The sequence below is a fragment of the Carlito syrichta genome, unplaced genomic scaffold, assembly GCF_000164805.1.
Source record: "Carlito syrichta isolate Samal-C Ts95f unplaced genomic scaffold, Tarsius_syrichta-2.0.1 Scaffold303280, whole genome shotgun sequence".
In the NCBI taxonomy this organism is placed as follows: Eukaryota; Metazoa; Chordata; class Mammalia; order Primates; family Tarsiidae; genus Carlito; species Carlito syrichta.
Genome location: NW_007247376.1, coordinates 80,067 through 95,270, shown reverse-complemented (window position 1 = coordinate 95,270; position 15,204 = coordinate 80,067). Strand labels below are relative to the sequence as shown.

The following is a 15,204-nucleotide window of genomic DNA, read 5'->3' as shown; positions in this document are numbered from 1 at the left end:
TAGCAGAAAACTGCCAGAGGAGGTGGGGGGGAACACATTTCCTCAATAAGGGTACCTGATCTCAAACCAGGTAATGTGGGGGACCAAAGTGAGGCCCAAACTTTATCTGTACAATGACCATTTGTATATCTAACCCTGAATTGTATCCCACATCTTTAAAATAAAAATTAAAAACAAAAAATAAAAAGCAGAGGTAGCCATGTCTGGGAGGTACAAAATACAAAATTTCTCAAAGTCTCACTTTACTTGGTTTCACTAAAATAGTTCTAGAGCTGCTCTGTTGTGATATTTTATCCCAATGGACATCAGAAGATCTTAGTTCAAATCCCAGTTTTGCCAGCTATGAACTCTGTGGCATGCTTGGTCTCCTGTTCTCCCAGTCTCTTTCTTCATTTGAAAAATAAAAAATGGCAATCTCCTTAATAGAGTGTTTTTTTAAAAATTAATCATGAAGATATATAAAATTATTAGGTAATAACGATATATGTTTGGTCATTTGTGATGTATGAGTTAAGTTAGCTATTTCTTGTGTAGGCAGCTGTATTGTTAAAAGTACACAAAATATTTGACAGACTTTTGTTATTTAAGGTAAAAAGTCCTAATGTTTTATATAGCATTGCATTATATATTTTTAAATATAATACACTGATTTCACTCAAATAATAATTCCAGACTAGCCATTAATCTGAGATTCCAGAAATTTTGAGTGATTTTTTAAAAAATCTAATCCTTTACTTCAGTGCTTTTCCACCACCACTGCACATTATAAAGTCAATGCTTTCAAAAATTGACCAGTGTCTGGGTTCCAATCAAGTACCTTTAAGCCAGAATGTCCAGGATAGAAACTGGAAAAAAAGATAACAAGACTAAAGATCATTTTATTTTTATCCGTATTAGTGTGCCAAAGTTCACTCAAAGGAAAGTGGCTTTGGTGATTGGTCACTTTGTATGTCAAAGACTCACACAATCAATTAGCAGAGATGTTATATAAGCTTTGGAGAGTAAGCTCACAGATGCCTTCAAAGAAGGATAAGGCTGCAATGGATCTATTTGTGGTCCTAGTGCTCTGTCTCTCCTGTTTGCTTCTCCTTGCACTCAGAAGACAGAGCTCTGGGAGAAGGAAGCTCCCTCCTGGCCCAATTCCTCTCCCTATTATTGGAAATATCCTACAAATAGATGCAAAGAACATCAGCAAATCTTTCAGCACTGTAAGTATGCATTATATTTCTCCAGTAGTTTGCAAAGAGTAAGTAAGGTATTTGACTTCTATACCTTAGCAGTATAGAAGCACACTTCTATAAAAGATTATTGTAAAACAAAATACTTCTTATAAACTTTGATTTGTCTGTTGCCTTGTCCAATCTGCCACTGGCAAAAGAATGGTGGAATGAGGTAATGCATTTTGTGAGAAGAGAAACATTTAGGTCATTGTATGGTAGCATCAAAATTATATATGGGCAAAATTTCTAGTACTGTGTTCCTTCTTTGTTTCATAACCATTTGAAATAATTTTGGGATGAAGAGAAACAATAAGCAAAATTTTTTGTGATTACAGTTTTGACTCAGTAAATCATCTGCTATATTAGCCATGTATTTTATTTGGAATAGCTGCTAAAATCGAAGTTATCTGAAGATTCAGTTTCTATCTGATGTCAGGGAGCAAGGTATAGATTCAGAACCAACATTAATGAATGAAATAAAGAAGTAATCAGTCAGGACCCAATAGGTGATAACAGAATTATTTATTATTATTATGCGGATTCTGTACAAGCAGCTATCTGTGCACAAGAATGCCAGGGGATGATGAAACTGTTTTTCCAGGAGATGCTACACGTCCTAGTTCTGCCTCTGTGGTGATTACTCTTTGTCTGTTGGTTATACCAACAGTTACAAGTGATTCTGAAGCTGTGAGCTGGGTATCGGTTTCAAGGTGGTCAGGGGGACTGAAACATTGCTCAAGCATCAGCGTTTGAATAAACAGAGGTTCAAATTTGGAGATTCCCTATATCACATGTGGGACCCTGATAATAAATATGAAATTCCCCAACTTCAGTTTTGGTATTTGTACGGGGGAGAACTCACGTGTGGAATGTGTGTGAGGATTAGTTTCAATCTGTGTACCTTTGCCTGGGCCATGGCGCCTCATAGGCCATCCATGTGTGGCAACAATAACCAGCCACCATCACATTGATATGTAAACTTCAGAAGTATTAGAATTTACGAGTGGCAGAGAAGCAGATTAAAATCAGAATGACGTTATTGTTGTGAATTAAGCATAACATGTGAACCCAACAGTGACCTCTTTTGCGGCTTTGTACATATCCTTCCCCAGTTCTCAAAAGTCTATGGCCCTGTGTTCACTGTATATTTTGGCACGAGGCCCATCGTGGTGTTGTATGGATATGAAGCAGTGAAGGAAGCCTTGATTGACCTTGGAGATAAATTTTCTGGAAGAGGAATTTTTCCAGTTTCTGAAAGAACTAATCAAGGACTTGGTAGGTATGCAGGTGCCTGTGTCATCAGCAGTAATGTGGGTGGGGAGGAATGAAAACAGACATAGAACAAATTCTTAGGCAGAGCTTGGCCAATTTCCATGGACATCTGGTGCCAGCTCTGTGTTCCTTGCCTGAGATCTCCCTCCTAATTTTTTTTCTTTCCTCTTTTAGGAATTATTTTCAGTAATGGAAAGAGATGGAAGGAGATCCGACGTTTCTCCCTCATGACCCTGCGGAATTTTGGGATGGGAAAGAGGAGCATTGAGGACCGTGTTCAAGAGGAAGCCCGCAACCTGGTGGAGGAGTTAAGAAAAACCAAGGGTGGGTGACGTTTTGTATCAGTGACCTTAACAGATGCCTGTTTTCCCTAATGAAATGTTTTCTCTTAGAAACATTTCAGGCGACGTCCTAGCTTTCATTATGGATTTTAGTTGTCAGCACTGTTGTGGGGGAGGCATATTTGAAGCTGAGAGCCAAGGCAGCCTGTGTGTATGTGTGTTGTGTGTGTGCAGACATGACTGAGCATAGAATGTGCATATATAAGGTCATTTGATCCTATTTTCTCAACTTCGTTTCCTTGTTTTTCAAATCATATATAATGCTTGCAAGCTTTGAGTTCATTTTCAGGAAGAGTTAAAGAGAAATGTTTTCTCCATGGCACAAATGTTGGCTGCTTCTTCCAGATTATTTCAGCAACATACTTGGCAAGTGAATAAGGATGACCCCATTACACTTTTACCAAGTCTGAACCAAGTTTTTTGTGATTTCATTTATTTCAATTATCTTAGTACTGACATGCCTGGGTGTATCTCCCAGGTCCCTGCCTACAGTACCTGCCAGTTCTCATCGATTTATATTTTTCTGTAAAAACTGTACTATTTTTAAAATATCAGAATTTATTATCTTTGATTTCCCTTTACTTATTTAAGTGATGTATATGCCTTGAGTTAATATATGCTATAGTATAATTCTGCAAAATACTCAAATAACAATATATAATCAACTTGTTTAACTAGATTTTTAGTATGATCAATAACTCTTTACCCTGACACCCTTAAGTATAATTTGGGTCTGCTTTCAGTTTTGCTTATCTCTCTTTGCCCCCTCCCACGGTATCGGTTTTGGCATAGAGATATATGGTAATTACTTTTCTCCCACTTCCAGTTCTAATCATCTACGAAGTGTTTGCCACAATGAATCTTTAACTCAGATATCAGATTCTTTATTTTAAATTTCCTAATTCAAATGAAGTAAAAGGAAAGACTGGAGATCACCTATCTTATTTTTTTTTATTACCTGTAAATAAATAGACTTGGCCTAACTTATGATCAAATTTGGACGCTTATTAAAACATACTTATCTTGATGGCTATATGGAATAATATCCCAGAATTCACACGGGAGCAGCTTTCCCAAATAAATTAAACTTGGAGGATAATTGGAAATGATTAATATTTGTGTTCTTAAGAATAAATTTGGTTTTTAAAACATTGGAATAATGAAAACACATCAATTTATCAATTCACATTTGTTTGCATTTTTCTTGATATGTAACATGGATACATTCTACTTTTCACGTTTGTACCATCAAATACATAAATTCACACACAGGTACTCTGGCTCTAGTGCCTCTCTACTGGCTCAACACACGATTCATCCAGCTATTCATTATGTGTAAAAAGTCTCCAGGTCCACAACTACTTGCTCTCTTTCTTTCTCTGGGCTTTGTTGTTCATAAGCTTTGTAGACAAATGTGATTCTGCTCTAAAAACTTTAATTATTGTATTGTTTTAAGTTTTTCTCTTTTCCTTTCAAAGTAACTGTCACTTTGGGCTAAAGGACTTAAATAAAAGCCGTGGAATGAATTGCCACAAGAAAAATACCATTATTTATCCAGCTCAGTAGTAATGCTTAGCTCAAGTTTAAGAAAAAAAGTTATGTTGATTTTATGCATGCTTAATTTTTTTATGTAATGAAAGAGATTCTTAAAATTGTTAAATTTCCTTTCCCTCTTTAAAAATGCAGAATTGTTTATATTTATATTTTAATTGTATTTTAAACTTGTTTCCATCTCTTTAGGCTCATCCTGTGATCCCACTTTTATCCTGAGCTGTGCTCCCTGCAATGTGATCTGTTCCATCATTTTCCAGAATCGATTTGATTATAAAGATCAGAATTTTCTTACCTTGATAGAAAGATTTAATAAAAACTTCAAGATTCTGAGCTCCCCGTGGATCTATGTGAGGCCTACATTTTGTCTTCCTAAGAAACTATTTAACCTTTTTTTATCTGAAAAGTCTAACGTTCTGTTTGGACTAAACTGTAGAGTACATTTTTTAATACCACAGTCCTACTCAGAAGTTTATGTGTGGCCATCTGGAAAAGATGGCTGAGTCCTTTATTTAGCATAAGAGTCTTTTATTAAAGCACAGTAAACAAATGCCCACATATATGGCTGTCTTTCTAGACTACTAGCTCCTTGACCAGTGGTTTTCCCACTACAGCTCCAAAGCCTATTCCTATAAAGTACTTTAGTAACCACCTCAATGCATGCTTGTATCTCTGAATGGATATCCAGGCTTTTTTTGAAGTATTTCATTACCCACAAGGCTTGTCCTTCAGTCAGCACTTAGAGACCTCTTTATCTTGTCACTTGGCAGGATTATTCAAATTTAGGAAGAAAATATGTCCATTAAGGGAGGGAGACTATTTGAACCCAAAGAAGCTGCCAGAAATCACTGAGTAGACCAAGAATGTTTGAAGCCTCAGTTGAGATGCTGGCTCATGTGGTAACTGGGTTATGAATGACAAAAATCATTGGTTTTATCATATGAACCATAAACAAAAATCTCAATTCTTCTGCAATGAGTTGGCATGTCCTACAGTCTGCTTAAATGACAATGGTATAATCTTTGAAAAGTCATTTATCTGCTCATTGCACAGTTGGGATTGTAGGTAAGGTATCTTGGTCCCTGACAACTATTAAAATACTGATTCCATTTTTGAATCAGCTTGATAGAAGTCAATATACAGCAAGTAGCCCACTGTACCTCCACCTCTGTGGTCGTCTACAAAATGTGAATCATAGTAATTCATGCCATCCTAAATTTGAAGATTGGAAGAAAGAATTGGTGTTTCAAAATGGAAAAAAAAATGACATAAAGATATTTTGTACGATAACAATGATGTATGATTCTATAAAATAATAATAGCCTTTTTACCATGATCAGAATTTTCTCACTCAAATCTTTCTATAAATGTTCTATAAGTTTAAGAATTATATATGCACAATAAATTTTCCCTGTCAACATATGGACATCATATTTTATTTATATTTTTGGCTATAATTTCTAACCAGGGTTTTGTGAGATAGATAGATAGATAGATAGATAGACAGACATATATGATTATGTTATAGTTATATATATGATTATGTATTTAGATATTGCTTAGTTAATATGTTTTTCTCTTTTAGGTCTGCAACAATTTCCCTATTCTCCTTGATTATTTCCCAGGGATTCATAACAAATTATTTAAAAATGTTGCTCTTACAAAAAATTATGTTTTGGAGAAAGCAAAAGAACACCAAGAATCACTGGCTGCTAACAACCCTCGGGACTTTATTGATTGCTTTCTGATCAAAATGGAGCAGGTAAAATGTTAGCAAGATCTCAGTGTTTTAATTTCTTGTTCATTTTGTGATTAAATAGCTCTGGCGTTTACTAAGGATATCCAAATGGTCAGCCAGCAATGTTTGCCAAGTACATATTATATTTATGAATATGCACTAAACATCACAGAAAATGTAATTGTCAAATAGCTAAAAGGCATTGACCCTTTTTTAATTTGTCATTTTTAAAATAAATGGTTTAATTTATATGAGACATGTAAGATATAAGGAAGTAGTAAGAACAAATGTATCTTTGCATAAAGACTCTAAGACTTCAACCTGTTACCACTTTTAGTAATATACCAGATAATTCTTTGGATTTTTAAAGCTATCATTTTGATTCCACTCCTAGGAAATTCCAGTTTAAAGTGGAGTTTTTTAAAATTTTGTGAAAGTTCTTTCCTACAATATTTTTTTATTGCAGATGTAGGTATACATGTGAAGATTTGTTACACAGGCATATTGTTTGATGGTGAGGTTGGGCTTCCGATGAGCCTGGGCACCCCCAATCCCAGGTACCCTGAATGGTACTTGATGGTTGATTTTAAACTCTTTATTCTAGCTCCCTCCCTTCCCTCTTTAGGAGTCCCCCACGTATGTTGTTTTTTGCCTTGTGTCCATATAGCCTATTGTTTTGTTCAAGTGAGAATATGCAATATTTGGTTTTCCGCTTCTGTGATAATTCGCTTAGAATGATGGCCTCTGGCATGTTTAATTTCGATGTATTTTTGTGTTTTTGAGGGTTTCTCTTGGTTTTGATAGTTATTTTCATTCCACTGTAGTCTGAGATGATACTGAGTATGATTCTGACTTTTTGGAATTTATTCAGGTTTGGTTTATAATGGAGTGTGTGGTTGATATTAGAGTTTCCATGTGTACATGTGTAGGTGAGAAGAATGTTTTGTGATTGCTGGGTGGAGTGTTCTATGGATGTCTATTAGATCTATTTGGGAAGTGTCAATAAGTCCCAGATTTATTGTTAGTCTTCTGCCTTGATCTGTCTAAAGCTGCTGAAGTACCTCACTACTACTGTAGGGCTTTTTACTCTCTTAGGTTAGTTAACAATTGGTTTATAAATGTGAGTGCTGCTATTTGGGTGTGTACACATTCAGATGGATATATTGTGCTGCTAAATTGAGTCTGTTATCATTTTATAATGTCCTTCATTGTCTTTTGTTACTTTTATTCACTTAAGGTCTATTTAACCTGGTGACGAAAAGCAACTCCTGCTCTTTTTTATTTTTAAGTTTTGTGGATGACCTTTCTCCATCCATTTGTCTTGAGCCTACGGGTGTCATTTGAATTGAGATAAGTTTACTGAAGGTAGCAAAAGAATGAATTCATTGTTTTCTTCATCCAATTTGCCAATGTGATTTTTTAAAGTGGTGTTTTCAGGCCATTAGCATTTAAGTTAGCTACTGCCATGTGAAGGTTTGTTCCTGTCATATTGTTGTCTAATTCTCTTTCATTTCTGAAGCCTATTTTGCCATATATTTTTGTTTGTTTGGTTTGTTTTGGCTTTTTTTTTTTAAGAATGCTAAAAATGGGCCCTCAATTTCTTCTGGTTTGTAAGATTTTTGCTGAGAGATCTGTAGCTATTCTGATATGTCTGCCCTGGTAAGATGTCACATCTGTTCTTTCTAGCTGCCTTAATATTATCTTTTTATTTCAGGCTGAACTTGGCTAATTTGATGACTAAGTGTCTTGGGGATGGTCGCCTCATGTAGTACCTCACAGGAGTTCCCTGAATGTCTTGTATCTACATGATGGTCTCCCTAGCATGATAGGGGAAGTTTTCTTGGATAATATCTTTAAAAGTTTGTTCCAAGTTTGTCTCGCTTTCCCCCCTCTCTCTCAGGAATTCTAATTGGCTATAGATTTGATCTTTTTTCTTTAATTCCATGTCTCTCAAATGCTTCCTTTTTGTCAGTCTTAGTTAATCCAAAAGATCAATCTTCATGCTCTGAAATTATTTCCTCTGCCTTGTCAAGTCTGCTATTAAGGCTTGTGATTGTGTTTTGAATAAGTGGACTTTGAACAATAATAATTCTATAACAAAGGGATTGGCAGTAGTGGGAAACTGTCAGGGAAGGGGGGTGGGACTGGCAGTTGAGGGAAACTGCTAGGGAAGGGAGGGGCATACCTCAGCAACAAGGGTACCTGAATAATCAATGTTTGTATACCTAGCCCTGAATTGTACCCTACATATTTATTAGAAAAGAAAAAAAAAGAAATTCCTGGAACACATAATAGAATTTTAAATTTTTTATTTTTAACATGTGGGGTACAATTCAGGGTTAGGTATACAAACGTTCATTATGAAGGTACCCTTGTTGATGAGGGTTTCCCCTCTCCCCTGGCAGTTTCCCACTATTGTCAAACCTGCCCCCGCCCTTCCCTGGCAGTTTCCCACTACTGCCAATCCCTTTCTTAAAGTATTATGATAGTTGTTCAAGGTTCGCTTATGAGCATTTCAGTTTGGTTCTTTCTTGGGATGGCCAAGTAATCTTTCACTTCCTGGACTAATTTTCAAGTCTATTTTCTTGGGGTATCCGTGTTATCTTGGATCTCATTGAGTCACTTTGCCATCTCTATTCTAAACTCTTTATCCATCAGTCAAGACTATTTATTCTGGTTAAAAATCCATTGCTCAGGAGCCTGCTTGATCCATGTGGGTGTCAAAATGCTTTGACTTTTGGGATTGCTAGTCCTCTGATTACTGGAATCTGATTACTGGTTCCTGATTCCTTCTCATCTACGGGAAGATGAGATTCCTTCTCATCTCATCTAATTCCTTCTTATCTTATCCTTTTATTTTACTTATTGTCATTAAAGTTGCTATTATTGGTATGTGGCTTTGCAATGGTTCCTTCTCCTCTCCCTCTTCCTCCTCATTGATGTGTCTGCCTAAGATGCTTTGACTTCCTTTAGTGTCCAAACTCCCTGTTCTTTCCCTGACCCACAGGTCACAAAGGATAAGGCAGTGGCAGCATCATTTCTGGGTGGGTAATGATGACCTCTTGAAACTGTGTCCTTAGCAGAGCTCTGATCCACAGCTATCATGTTCAGGCAGAGTGTGGAGATTTAACAGTGCCAGTGAGGCACCTACTTAACTGCAGTCTAGACGGTAGGGGCCTTCATACTCCGGTTTAGGAAGCAGGGCTCCCCTGCCTGCCTTAGAGTCCCAGCACTCTTTCTCTACCCACCTGTGGGTGAGGCCCCAGCAGTTAGTGGGCATCTGGGAGAAGTCTCACCGGTTCAGTGCCTGCCAAACTAATCAAGGTGGGATGGGGCACAATTGCCTTCCTGGGTTTGGGGCCTTTCTTTTCACTTGAGTTGGAAGGCAGGGGTCTTATCTGACTGCGAGTTGCAACACTTCCAATTTTTCCTGCATGCAGGCAAGCCCATAGCAGTCACTTTGGTGGGTGACTGGGAGAAGTCTGGCAGGCTCAGCCCCCACCCAAATATTCAGTCATTGATGGAGCAACCTTTTCTCACCTGGGCAGGCTCTTTCTTCTGGCTTGTCAGTAGTGGCTGTGGTCCTTCCTGGCTAGGAGTTGCAGAGAGGCTCCTCCTCCTTGTTTTCTCCCTGTTACAAGGGAGAGACAAATACAGTCAAAGCGGGGGCTGTAAGAGGGCTATCTCCCCATCCTGCAGGACAGCAGCCTCCTTTGGTCAAGCTGAGAATACAACTGCTGATTAAGTTTGAGGTGGATGACAGAAATGCCTTAGAGGTGGAAGCACTGCCCTGGTTGGGGCCAGAGACGGAGGTGGTATCACCCACATGGAGTAGTCCAGGGCTGCAGACTGCAGACCTTTGGGGTCCTTCTGTGCCAGGATGGTAGCAGCTGGTTCCCAGCCTCACAGGAAACAAAGGCCCTATAGTTCAAGCCTAAGAAGGGCCTCTTTCCGGATTAGAGGTGGCTTTCTGCATTTGGGAAGAGTGAGGTGTCGGGGAGTGGAAGGGTTTTTTTGTTTTGTTTTGTTTTGTTTTGCCCCATGGCTAGGGCTGCTGAGGTCTATGAGAGAGCTGAGAAAACTTTCCCAGTAGTTCACCTTTTCTCTTCGTAAGAGGTCCTCTCCTGGTTCCATACCAGGGCTGGATCTGAAGGAGGCTGGGTCTTGATCCCTTTTGTTTTTAGTGGTCCCATATGTCTTCCGATGTATTTCCATATCAGCCTCCAAAGGTTCCTCTGAAGAGCCAATACTGACTCATTTTTTCAGATCCTCTTAGGAGATGTGCTCACCAGCTGTCTCCAGTCAGCCATCTTCAATCTCTCCCAACCCTTCTATAAATAAAAGTGATCTACCTGAGGAGAATACAGTGGACACTGCAATTAAATGGAAACAGTTACAAACAACTTAGAAAATATCAAATGCCATGTCATAAGACAAAGATGAGAGTCATATTTGCAGACAGTGTATATGAGAATGCAAAAAGAACGGCTTCATCTAAGTAAGATTCCTGAATGTCCTGCAGACTAAAATAGACCTCAGCATATTTGCAGTGAGAAATAGGGGAGGGTTTGCAGATGTGTTGTGTGGTTAGTGTAGAGGTTTAAAGATGTGTTATGAGAAAGTGTAGGTAGATGGAAGACAGAAGCCTTGAGTGTGAGCTAAAATTAATTTGTACAGATAAGAAGTTAGAGGTTGGTGCCTATTAGGTAACATGCAAGCATGTATTTTGTTGTCATTGTGCTATTTATTGAAAAAGCTAATTTTTCTTCACTTAATTTTCTTAACATCTTTGGCAATAGGCAATTGACTATAAATGTTAGGATTTGTTTGTGGCCTCTCAATTCTTTACTGATGTTGATGTCTGTTCTCATGACAGTAGTACATTTTTTGAGGTCTTAATTACTGTAAGTTTGTATGAAGATTTACAATTGAGGTTTGTGAATTCTTGAAGTTTGCTGTTCAATTTCACAACTATTTTGGCTATTCTGAGTCCCTTGAATATCCACATGAATTTTAGGGTAGGATTATCAATTTATTCAGTGACACCCATAGGAATTTTGACAGAAGTTGTATTAAGTCTGTTGATTAATTTGGAGAGTAATGCCATTTTTAATGTTGTGGGATTCATATGCCTACAATAAGCCAATGTAGAGTGTACACTTTATTGGTATTTAGTATAGTCACAGTGTTATGCAACCACCAGTACTCTCCAGTTTTTATAATTTTTTTAATCCTGCAACAAAAATTGTCATATTCCTTTAAATTATCGTGTCCTTTTTCCTCACTCATAATGTAGTGAAAATGAACCTTCATTTTGTCTCTATGAATTTGTCTCTTATGAATATATTATATGAAAGAACTCCTAGCATTTGTGACCATCTGTTTTGTGCTTCTATCTCTTAACATGATGTTTTGGAGGTCAATTGAGTTGTATCACACATTGGTACTTATTTCTTTTGTGACTGAATAAAATTATGTTCTATTTTATAGGCACACGTGTAACAATTTGTTTATCATTTGTCTATTGTCAGACCTTTTAGGTCACTATCTGGCTCTTACAAATAATGCTACTATGAACATTTGTATACAAGTTTTTTCATGGACGTATTTTTGTATTTCTTGGGAAGTTTCCTAGGAGTGGTATTTCTGGGTCCTTGTAGTGATGTTATGTTTATCTTCCTGAGAAACAAATAAACATTTCTACAGTAAATGTACCCATTTATATTCCCACTAGCAGTGTTGGAGGAGTTTTTTCCACATACTTGTCAATACGTGTGATTTTGTAGTCTTTTGAGATAGTATCAATGCTGTTTCATTGTGGTTTTGACTTGCATGTCCTAAATGACCAATGATATTGAACATCTTTTTATATTTTTTCTACTTTTATATCTTTTTGTGGAAAAAATATAATTCAAGTTTATGGCTTATTTTAAATTGAGTTTCTTGTATTTATGCTGTTGTGCTTTAGGGATTGTTTATGTATTCTGGATATTAAACATTTACATATATTTGATATTTTCTCCCGTTTTTTAGGGTGTCACTTCACATTCTTAATTTTACCCTTTGATGCATAAATGTTTGAATTCTGATGAAACCTCATTTATCTATCTTTTTTTGTTTGTTTTTGCTTTGGGGTCAAATTGGTAATATATTGCCATATCTAAAGACATTATTAATTACCCTTATGTTACTTTCATAGTTTTATACTTTTACTACTTACATTTAAGTTTTTCATCCACTTTCAGTTATATTTTGTAAATAGACTAAAATAAGGGTTCAGATTCATTACTCTGCTGGTTATTTCATTGTCTTGATTCTGGTTTTTGAAAAAACTTTCTTTGATTGAATGGTGTTCACATGTTGAAAATAGGCCATGGAAGTTTAGGTTTATGTATGGATTTCAGTTTTATTCCATGGTCTTGATCTCTATGTTTATACCATTATCACACTGTTTTGAATACCTCAGATTTTTTAAATTTTAAGTCAGGAAGTTGAGAGACTGAATCCTCTTCCTGTTTGTATGTGAATTGAGGATTGGCTTCCCTATTCCTGCAAAAAGAGGGCATTGGGATTTTGATGGGAATTACATTGACTCTTTAGATTACTTAGGGGAGCATCATCAGTGTAACAACATGATATTTTTCAATCCATGAATGTGAGATAATTTTCCACATTTTGTTTATTTTAAAGATGTGGGCTACAATTTAGGATTAGGTTAGAAAATGGTCATCATACAAGGAAAGTTTCGACAAGTTTCTAATATGCCAGCTTTGTTGTGTATTTTTTGTTTGTTTGTTTTTTCTTCTTGGATATGGATACTAGTCTTATTATCCATTTCAGTGCAATTATAAATGTAATAGTGTTTTTTTTTTTCCTTCAGATTGTTCATTGCTGGTATAGGGAGAGACACATACAATTGCTTTTTGCATTGATCTTTTATCCTGAAATTGTGCTGAAATCATTTATTAGATGCAGTTGCTTTATTTGTGCATTGTATGAACTTTTCCTCATAAAGAATCACGTTATCTTGAAATAAAAATAGATTTACTTCTTTATTTGTATCTAAATGCCTTTTTGTTCCTTGTGCAATTGCTGTGGCTGGAACTTTCAGTACCTCGTTGAATAGCACTCGTGAAAGTAGAGATACTTTGTTTTATTCTCCCTCTGGTCTTAGGGCATAAGTTTTTAGACCTTCATTGTGTGCTATTAAATAGATTTTAAAATTTTATGTCTATTCTATTTTTGTAAGAAAATTCTCTTTTATTCATAGTATTCTGAGTGACTTTATCATGAAGAGTGTTGAATTTTGTCAAATGTTTTTCTGCTTCTGTTTAGATAATTTTCTTTTTTCTGTCATTTTAACAATATGGAGTATTATACTGATTGATTTTCTTGTTGAACCATCCTTGTATTCTGGCATAAATCCCATTTGGTCATGATGTATAATCCTTAAAAATAAGAAAAGCAACTATGTCAAAAAATGCAAAATATACAAGTAGCTATATTAACTATTTTAAGTACATAATTTAGTGGCACAAAGGACATTCACACAGTTTTAAAACCATCATCAGCTTCTACCACATAATTTATTTCAAGCTTGCAAAACAGTCTTGTGTCCATGATGAAATAATTTCCCATTTCTCTTTCCTACCAGACCCTAACAACAACCATTTTTCTATTTTCTGTGTCTATAAATTTGACAGTCTTAGGTACCTCATTAGTGTAGAATGAAACAGTATTTGTCTTTTTGTGACTGGATTTTTTCACTTAGCATAATATCCTCTATGATCTGGCATGTGTCAGAATTTTCTTTCTTTCTAAGGATGAACAATATTCCATTGTATGTGTGCATCACATTTTGTTTATCAACCCATCTGTTGACAGACATGGATTACTCCTTGATTATTTTAAATAATGCTACTATGTACGTGGTTACAAATATATTTCTGATACCCTGCATTTTATTTTTAAGGGGGATATACTCAGAAGTAGAATTACTGGGCTATATGGTAAATCTGTTTTCAATTTTTTGAGAAATTGTTATGCTATTTTCCATAGTGGCTTCAGAATTTTACTCTACCAACCAGAGATCACAATGTTTCCAATTCCTTCATATTCTAGCCAATACTTTTTGCTTTCTGTCATGCATATGTGTCATAGATAGATAGATACACACACATATGTATACATTCACACACGTGTTATAAATTTACCTTCTTAGTGAGTAAGATGGTATCATCTTATGCTTTTATTATGCATTTTCCTAATGTTTACCACAGTTCAGCTTTTGTTTGTGCTTATTGGTCATTTGTACACCTTCTCGGGAGAAATATCTATTTAAATCCTACACCCATTTTAAAATTAGATTGTATGTGCATGTGGTCATTATTTCCAAAGTGCTGTTGGGTTTGGTTTACTAATATTTGTTGAGAAATATTTGCATCTATATTCCTAAGATATATTGATTTTGTTGTAACTTTGGCTTTTATATCAGGATGCCTCCAACAGCAAGTTAGGAAGTATTCCCTGTTTTTTTAGTTTTTAGAAAAATTTGAGTAATATTGATTTAATTGTTTAAATTATTTTAATAGATTTTCCTAGTAAAGTCATCTTGAGCTGGGCTTTTGTTTATAAAAGTTTTTGATGATGAATTCAATGTCTTTACTAGCTGTAAATGTGTTCACACTTTCTATTAAACTTTGAATCAATTTTGGTAATTTGTTCACTTCTATGAAGTCTTCCTTTATCTAGTTTCTCTAATTTGTTAGTTTGTAATTGTTTACAGTATTCTTATATAATCTACTTTATTTATGTAAAATCAAAAGTAATTTTTCTTTTTTCATTTATGAGTTCAGTTTTTGGTGTTTTCTCTTTTTCCTTTTATTTAATAAGACTGTCCAAGAGTTTGTCAATTTTGTTGGTTTTTTTTCAAAGAACGAATATTTGGTGTTGTTGATTATTCCATTGTTTGTCTATTTTCTTTATCATTTATTTCCACTTCTGTCTGCTGGTTTTTAGCTTGTACTTCTTCTAGTTTTTAGGTTGCTTAGTCACATTGATTTGAACCTTTTCTTCTTTTCAA

General features: G+C 35.7%; 1 protein-coding gene across 2 annotated transcripts in view; it reads left to right on the top strand.

Moving 5' to 3' along the window:
- The first annotated feature begins 954 nt into the window (after positions 1-954).
- LOC103260641 (cytochrome P450 2C20-like) overlaps positions 955-15,204 on the top strand; it is a 28,128-nt gene continuing 13,878 nt past the window's right edge. Inside the window, exons 1-5 of one of the 2 annotated variants that reach the window (XM_008058288.1) lie at positions 955-1,208; positions 2,333-2,495; positions 2,667-2,816; positions 4,574-4,734; positions 5,970-6,146. In XM_008058288.1, the coding sequence (XP_008056479.1) occupies positions 981-1,208; positions 2,333-2,495; positions 2,667-2,816; positions 4,574-4,734; positions 5,970-6,146 (879 nt within the window). In that variant the 5' untranslated portion in view covers positions 955-980. The remainder of the gene's footprint in view (positions 1,209-2,332; positions 2,496-2,666; positions 2,817-4,573; positions 4,735-5,969; positions 6,147-15,204) is intronic. The other variant, XM_008058289.1, reaches the window with a different exon arrangement.